The sequence below is a fragment of the Oenanthe melanoleuca genome, chromosome 8, assembly GCF_029582105.1.
Source record: "Oenanthe melanoleuca isolate GR-GAL-2019-014 chromosome 8, OMel1.0, whole genome shotgun sequence".
NCBI classification, from domain to species: Eukaryota; Metazoa; Chordata; class Aves; order Passeriformes; family Muscicapidae; genus Oenanthe; species Oenanthe melanoleuca.
Genome location: NC_079342.1, coordinates 27,737,721 through 27,746,421, shown reverse-complemented (window position 1 = coordinate 27,746,421; position 8,701 = coordinate 27,737,721). Strand labels below are relative to the sequence as shown.

Below are 8,701 nucleotides of genomic sequence, written 5' to 3'. Positions count from 1 at the left end.
GAGGAAAAGCAAGGGCAGACTTGCAGCAGGGCACAGAATTTTTGGTTTCGTTGACTGACTGTGACTCACTGGAGCCTCAGCTGGGGGACAGTGTCACCTCTGCGACCTGGCTGCCCTTGTGGTAGCCAGGTGCAGGGTGTTGGCTTCAGCAAAACTGCTGGGAAACCCCCACGTGGCTCAAGGCACCAAAGGCATCACAGCAGGAAAAAGCCTGGGGGAGGAAATGAGTCATACAAAACACCCTTTCTGCTGGGAAAAACCTTATTTGGAGTTCTCTGCAGCAGGCAGAAATAAAAGTTTTCCCAAGTGCTGCTGTGATTTCTTCTGCAGACTGGTCCAGACTCCAGTATAACTCCAGCAGAACCAGCAGCAGGTTCAGCTGATTCGGCTTCACAGTGAGCCAGGGGTTTGCCACCTGGGCAGGAAGCCTGGGGGCGAGCACTGGGACCAGAGGGAGGCTACTGAGGGGCTGCCAGCTGCATCACACAGTGCCATTGCTCTGGGTAACATTTCATCCGGCTCGGCTCGTTTGTGTGGTGGGGTCTCCGTGGCTCTGCCCCCCGTGGCTTGGTTTGGCCCCTCGTGCTTTGCAGCATAGAGCAGCTGACACACATTGAGCTTGGGGGACCCCAGCCTTGCCTGAGCACCCATCCTACCCCGTGGCTGGGGGTTTGCAGCAGAGGGTCGATGCCCCTGAATCTCACCACGGGGCAGGTCACAGCTGCCTGGGAGCTGCCCTGTTGTTTGCTGCCATAATCTGTTTTGAAAAGGCAGCCCCTGATGCTGGTTTTTTCCAATTAGGCCCTGGGAGATGACTCTGGTGAGGCAGCGGCCGGGCTAATTTACCAGGCAGACATTTCATTGAATTATCCCGTGAGCTGCAGAGCAAAACCAGGGGAGCAGAGCCTGGTTCAGGGCAGAACTCGTGGCAACGTTCGGCATGATGCTCTTGGTGTACAGCCGCTCCCTGCCCCAGCCTAAAGGTGCTCCCGAGCTCTGGTGTGAGTGTTTGACCCCTGTCGGGGGCAGGAATGAGCTCCAGGCTGCGGGGACACCCCGGGTGAGTGAGGACGGGAGTGTCTCAGCTGGGCTGGGAGGGCTGGTGGCTGGCAAAAACCTGCCACCGACTTGCAAACCGTGCAAATCTGCTATGGACGTCATCGGAGAAGAATAAATATAGAAGCCTGAGATGCCGCTGGTTCCCAGAGTCACTTTTCAGGCAGTAACTTTGCGTCGCGGGGCAACATTGAAGAAAATGTATCTCTGCAGCAAGCGGCTCTGCGCGGAGGAGTTCGATAAAGCCCCGGAGCCGCCGTGTTCCCACTCCCGACCCCCGGGGGACAGAGTGTCCCTGCTCTGAGTGACACCGCTCTGCCGAGTGTCACAGCTCTGCCGAGTGTCCCCGCTCTGCTGAGTGACACCGCTCTGCTGAGCGTCCCTGCTCTGCCGAGTGACACCGCTCTGCCGAGTGACACCGCTCTGCCGAGTGTCACAGCTCTGCCGAGTGTCACAGCTCTGCCGAGTGTCCCCGCTCTGCTGAGTGACACCGCACTGCTGAGCGTCCCTGCTCTGCCGAGTGACACCGCTCTGCCGAGTGTCACAGCTCTGCCGAGTGTCACAGCTCTGCCGAGTGACACCGCTCTGCTGAGTGACACTGTTCTGCCGAGTGTCACAGTTCTGCCGAGTGTCCCTGCTCTGCTGAGTGTCCCCGCTCTGCCGAGTGTCACCACTCTGCTGAGTGATGCCACTCTGCCAAGTGTCACAGCTCTGCCGAGTGTCCCTGCTTTGTCGAGTGTCACTGCTCTGCCGAGTGACACCGCTCTGCCAAGTGTCACAGTTCTGCCGAGTGTCACTGCTCTACCGAGTGTCACTGCTCTGCTGAGTGTCACCACTCCACTTGCTCCCCAAAAGGCAGGGAGGGCAACGCAGCCCTGCTCATATAAATCCCGATTTTTTTCAGATGATTTGTGTGCTAAAGGGTCCCTGCAGCCACCCTTGGGTTGTTGCCTCTTCTGAGCCACCCTGGAGCGAGTGCCAAGGCATCTACTCGACCTGGAATATTTAAATATTTAAACAGCCCTCGACTCCCCTTTTAAGCCAGAAAGAGAAATGGGGCTGTGCCTTGGGGAATTTGATTTGTCCAATTGGATCCATCCCCTGGGATGCCTCTGCATTCTGTCCCCCTCTGGGACAGCTCAGTTCACAGTGCTGCCCAGTATTTTAAAGGATCCATAAAAATGTATGGCCTTTTGTTGGGATGGAGTGGTGGGGCTGTGTGGAGCTGAGCCAGTGGAGCCCAAAATGCTCCTTTCCCAGCAGGCTGGGATGTGTTTGGGAAGGGTGGATGGAAAATGGGGATGGGCTGGTTCCAGGTGGCAGAGGTATAAAAAAGGCTGCTGTAGTTGTTTATGGACATATTAACTTGTCATTCCCAAAACCCCAGTTATTCCTGAGACTACAGCTCCTTCCATGCAGGAAAGAGCTGTGGACTAGAGAAAGCTATTTTATAGGCACAAACTCGGTAGAATATGAACTTCTGGGCCCATGGTGGGCTAGGTTTGGGGAAGAAGAGCAGGAAACTCCTCCTCCTGAAAAACACCCCCTCCAAAGAGAAGACAAAAGGAAGCGCTTGTCTTGTGCATCATTTTCAATTTTGCCTTTGTTTAGCATTCACTATTTTAATAAGGAAGAGCCGAGTTCCTGAGCGGGGCTAGTGAAATGCTGCTCCCAGCATTCCCAGAAATGGGAATACCAGAGATGGGGGGTGGAAGCCCAACCATCCTCTGAGACACTCAGGTCTCCGAGGTGAGCACAGAATCCTCAAGGCTAGTCCCTCCTTGCCCAGGGTCATTCTCCAGGGCTGCCTGCTCACTCCAGTCCTCAGGCTAATTGGATGTTGCTCTCTAAGCTCTAAATCAAATCACAGCTCCCATGAAACGAAGTTTTCTGGACATGAACAGCCGCCTGCACCATCCATCACCGCCCAGCTTGCGGCGTGTCCCTCTTGGGGTCATCAAAGGTCAGTGTTTGCCATTTTCAGCCAGCCACTGTCACCTTTTCCCTGCCAAGGAAGGTGCCTGGGGAGGTGAAAACCTCACTGAAGGCTCCCTGTGTGTCCCTTCACACTCCTGGCAGTGGTTCAGGGTACAGTTTGGTAACAGGGAGCAGGCGCTGAGTGTGTTGGTCTCTATTATTAGCTCTGTGCTGGGTCTCCTGATGGATGGAGATATTAGCTGGGTTATGGACATATTGATTTCTTTGGGGTTTTTTTTTCCTTTGTTTCGTGTGTGAGAGCGGCTCAAGGAGGAAATCCAATGTGTGCCCTCCTTTTGGCTTCCTACAGGAACTTCCCATGAGCTGAAAATCAATTTGTGGCAGGCAGGATGTGCAAACCACCACAGCAGAGTGAGGAGGGCGGGTGATTTTCGGGGAGGAAGGTTTCACACTGTGCCTGCTGGGACATGGAGCAGAGAGGGGCCAGGGCAGAGTTGGGAAGGTCTCGCCTGGAAGCTGCCACCTCTCTCCATTAATTAGGGCCGCGTGGTGAGTGGGTAATTAGATCTCATAAGCTGCAACGGGCTGGCACTTGGGCTCTATCAATTATCCCTGCTCTGGATGAGGCACAGAGGGACATGGGGGCCAATAATGAAATGCGGCTGCGCTGGGCATTGCCGGGGGAATGAGAGGTGATGGGGAGGGACAATGGCTGCACCCATTTCTTGGTACAAGAAGTGTCCTCAGTTTTGGTGAAATGAAATTTGGGACACAGGATCATCCTTTCCTGGCAGTTTGCTTTACCCACCTTTGCAGCACCCACCTTTCCTGACAGTCTCCCTAAAAAAGCAATTTATTTAGCTCCACTGTGGTGACAGAGGTAGCACTGGTGGGGATGGATACTGGGCAGCCCCTCTGGGAAGGAGGATGAGCTGATGGTGGATTTTTTTCTCCTTGTTCTTCCTCCCAGGGCTGCCGAGTCTTCCTGTGGCCATGTGGTGCTGCCTGTCCCCACCATCTGTCCCAGGGCCAGTGTGACTGGAACATTCTGCCTGTCCTTTTCTGGGTATGTGTCCATGGGATGGTGAGGGGATGCTGGGGCTCACCTGTCCTGGAGGGGATGGAGAAGAAATTTCATTTTCCAGCAGCACCTAAAAACATCAGTGAAATGATGCATCTGCCTTCCTTGTAATAAATTTTAAAGTGGAAAAGGCCAAGTGCTGACTAAGCCAGGCCTGTGTCCTGTTCCTGTAGAGCACTGCTCCGAGCTTGGGAAATGCCTCCTTTCCCTGCTTTAAATTAAAGAAAATGGCACAGGGGTGAAGCAGGGCTTCCTACAGATCCCAAATCTTGGCAAATTCTTGGGAAATGGGGAAAGGCAGGCAGGTGCAAGGGGTGCTGTCAGGCCATGTCTAACCTCTCCCTCCACTTCTTCCAGGTCCAACGCCTCCGTCACTGAACGTGAGTATCCCCTGGGTGCCATGGCACAGGGATGGGGGTGGGGGCTGATCTGGGTAAGTGCCTTACAAGCAGCTGGGGTGCAATTTTTGGGCTCAGACTGTTGTGGCTTTACCTGGTGAAAAGCCTAGGTTTGTTCCTGCATTTTGAAGCAGAAACTGGATTTTCTGCCAGGAGGGTGGAAATCATCCGTTTTGGCTCAGTAAGGGTGAGGTCTTGCCAGTGGGCTGTGGTGTGACAAAGACCCCAAGCCAGAGCAGCAATAACAGTGAGGTGATGCAATGCTGCATCTCAGGTGTCCCCTCACTAAGAGGAGGAAGAAAAGGATAATATTGGATAATACTTTTCCAGTTGGGAAGAGGGGAATGAGGATGCAGTATTTTGGGATGGCTTTTGAGCAGCACATCCATGATGTGATGACAAAACCAGGGAAGGTGAGTTTTGTGTCCCTGCCTTGCAGAGTTTGATGGAGAATCGGTCGGATGACAGCGGGAACTGTTGTTATCACCGGGGGAATCCTAGCGACGGTGATCCTACTGTGCATCATTGCTGTGCTCTGCTACTGTAGGCTACAGGTGAGTGTGCTCTGCCTTGCCAGCCCCACCTTGCACTGCAATGGGCTCCCCAGGGCAGTGGTCATGGCCCCAAGAGCTTAAGAAGTGCTTGGACAATGCTCTCAGGCACATGGTATGATTTTTGGGCTGTCCTGTGCAGGGCCAGGAGTTGGACTCAGTCCTTCCAACTCAGGATATTTTAGATTTTGTGCTCCCCAGCCCAAGGTGCTCCTGCATGAAGGGCCTAGATGGGCTTTTTGTTTTGCCTGTGATAGCAAGGAGTTGAGATCTCCTATCCCCCCAGTTCTGTCCTTCCCTTCCCTAGGTGCGGGGGGTACTGCCCTGAGGCTTCTGAGGCTCTGCAGCACTTACTGACTGAGGTGCAGGCTTGGCTGGGTTTGCAATAGCAAATGGAGATTTTTATATAATATTTTTTTCCCCTTGTAAATCAACCGAGGAGGCTTTCAACAACGGCTAGCTACAACCTCCTGCTCTTTAAAAGTTAATGTGAAGTCTGTGCCATGCAGCAATGCCCGTGTGATGAAAAGCGCAGCGCTTACTTGGAGCAGTTTTCAGCCAGCAGGATGAAATACCTTCCCCTTACAAACCCCACAGGGGGATGAGGGTGAGTTCCCTAGCAGCATGCTCAGGTCCAGGTTTTGTCTGGCTTCTGCCACTTCACGGGACCCAGGAATGATGGAGCAGATCAGCAAGAGGCCCCGAGTGTTCCCCTGGCAGGGGCATGAGGGGAGCGGGGATGCGGCAGGGCTGTCCCACCGGCTGCTGCGCTTCCCCTCATACAATCCCTTCCCTTTCCTGCAGTACTACTGCTGCAAGAAACATGACTCCCATGAGGAAGAGGAGGAGGAGGAGGAGGAGGAAGAGGAAGAGCCCGACCTGCCCGCGCACTCGCACCTGGTCATGTGCAACGCCTGCAGCTCCCGCATGGTGGACGGGCAGGGCAGCCCCGCGCCGCCGCCCGGCGAGCTCAACCAGCCCGGGGCTCACAGCTACTGCCCCAGCTGCTCCCCGTACGGCTCCCCGTTTTACATCCGGACTGCCGACATGGTGCGCAACGGGGGCGAGAGGGTCGCCTACACCCCCGCGTGCTACAAGGAGATGGGGCCGCCCCTCAGCATGGCCGCCCTGCAAAGCTACACGCTGAGCCGCCGCGGCCTCCTCCGCGACAGCTTCCCGAACCCGCGGGCCGTCAGCACGGAGGTGTAGTCACCACTGCCGCTGGCACAGCGTGTCCCCAGCCGGCAGGGCTCCAGGGAAGGGGCTTTTCACGTGTCTTTGAGAAGAGGAGCCCGCAGCCCAGCCCGAGGCCGGCGCGCTCCTGCTGAGCCGCCTGGCACGGCCGAGCCTCGCGGGCCAGAAGGCGAGTGAGACCTCCAAGGGCAACGTTGAACCGGCCACCTCCGAGCCCATCATAAGTGTCATTATTATCTACTCTCTCTCCCAAAGGGACTTGTCTAACGAGGGCTATGTACAGTACAACCTAATTGAATTCCCCCTGGCTCCCTGAGCCCAGCGAGGCCTTCGGTGTCCCCACACAGCCACCCGAGGTGTGCCGCCTCCGGCACACGGAGCAATGGGGATGGGCTGACCGGCCGCCAGCTGCCATCCCAGTGAGTCCCAGTGAATCCCAGTGAGTCCCAGCGCCGAGCGGGGCTGGCAACGCTCCTCAGCCATGGGGAGGTGAGGAAGGGAAGATCCAGGTGGTCCTGCTCCCCTCGTACCGCGTCAGTTGCCACTAGCAGTTAGCTTTTCTGTTCAAGTGTAAGATAGGGCACCGTCTCCCACCTGCTTCGGTCTTCACACGTGCTGAAGAAGTTCAGACATGAATTTAGGTCACCGCTGGGGAGGCAAGGTTCCTCACAAAAGTGCTCACCCACACCAACAGGCACAGGCCAGTCCTTCTGCGGCCAAAGCCCCCACCTCTTCTACTCTTCACAAGCTTTCTTAGGAGCAGTTTTAACTTGGACCCATGAATATGGCAAGATTTTACTTATGGGAAGAATTGAATACCTAAATGACTGCGGTTTTGGTTACCTTCAGCTTTCAAAGCCCCACCCTGACAGCTCAGCCAGCCAGAGGAAGATTGGCTTTAGGATGGATTTTGCTTTTGACAGCAACAGCAGAGCCCACTGGCTCACGTCTCCTTTGCAGGGCCCTCCCACCACTGGAGAGTGATGTTCAGATGGTTGGGGTCCCCCTGCTTTTGCTTCTGGAAGAAGAGGGTGCAAGACCCAAATGTGTCTGGAACACGCTGTGAACATGGGGTCACTGGCACTGCAGCTGGCAATGACAGCCAGTGACTCTGCCTTTCTGCAAAAATGAATGTGGGAAAGTTTCTTCTTCCTCATAAATCAAATTAAGTGAAAAATTACTTAAGGGACATCTCCATCATTCCCAGGCACTTCCATAGCAACCAGTGCAGGACTGCTCTGCTGAGCACTTCCCATTCATGGCAGGGAGGAGGGACTGGGACAGCAATGATCCCTGTGGATGCTGTTGGAGGCAATGGCAAGAAACTCTTGCCATGCCTTTGCAATATAGGATAGGACTGCTCAGAAATGTGAGTGGTGGGGTTTTATTTTCACCACTGCAATTTAGAAATGATCCCACTGCTCACAGAAAGATTTGGACTTGACCTCTCCATTCACACACAGAAAAGGTAGGTCTCAGCATAGAGACACAGGGTGAACCAGCCTCGAATATGTCCACATTACCAGGCAAAGGCTGATGTACACCTTGGACCTGTCCATGCCTTGGCACCTCTGGTCTGAAGACAGGAGCCAGACAAAACATGGTGATGGTCCTTGTAACCAAACACCTTGCCCCAGCCTGTTTTTACACACACTTCTGAGCAAATGTTATTCACCATCTCCCCCACCTCCAGCCCAAAAAGACATTGCATTCCCATTATCTGGAGACTCGGTCTGGCAACATTGCTTTTAGAGTCTCTTTCCATTCTCCAAATAGTGATAGCAGGTTTTAATGTCCTCTCACATTAAGGGCAGGCAGGAGGAAAGATGAAAGTTACCAGCAGCAAAGCTCTCTGGATCCCAGTGGTCAATAATCTGTAGCTCCTACTGCCTCCCATCCAATGCTCCTCCCTGAAAACATGGTCTGTAACTGGAAGAAAATCTTGGCTAACTTGATAAATCCCATTCTTTCCCACTAGAGCATCTGCTCAGCTAGGTCTCATCGTGCTGGGAGCCATGGGAAGTTAATGTGTCCCAGCGTGGTCTCTGCCAGACGGCCCCGTGATGCTGTCCCCTTGGCAGGCTCAGAGCCAGCACACAGACACAGCAGCTCCCTCATCCAACTCTACCTCTTGGCACACAAAAAGGCTTTCCACTGCCACGGCAGCACTGTGACCCCCAGAGGGTGGGGATAACACACTTCTGTGGGTCACCCTTGTAGTTGAAGGAAGGCCTTTCCACTGTCATGTTCGTCACAATCAAACCAAGCGTGACCTGTCACAGGCTAACGAGGCACCAGGGCTGGGGAGGCAGTTCCAGAGCAGCCAGATGGCCAAAATGAGGGTTGGCCTTGCAGCCAACACACGCCCTGGGTCTGGCATGGCTACAGAAAAATGGGTGAGTCTGGAAGGGCTCTAAAAACAGGGGGATGCAGCTGAGAATTAGAAGGTTTGGGAGCTGGTGGAAGAACAGGATGGGGTAGGG

General features: G+C 54.4%; 1 protein-coding gene across 1 annotated transcript; it reads left to right on the top strand.

The window, feature by feature from the left end:
- Window positions 1-4,918: 4,918 nt before the first annotated feature.
- Window positions 4,919-6,233, top strand: FAM163A (family with sequence similarity 163 member A). The gene is made up of 2 exons (XM_056497503.1): window positions 4,919-5,027; window positions 5,829-6,233. The coding sequence occupies exons 1-2, from the start codon at window positions 4,935-4,937 to the stop codon at window positions 6,231-6,233; spliced, it is 498 nt and encodes a 165-aa protein (XP_056353478.1). The 5' UTR covers window positions 4,919-4,934.
- Window positions 6,234-8,701: the final 2,468 nt, after the last annotated feature.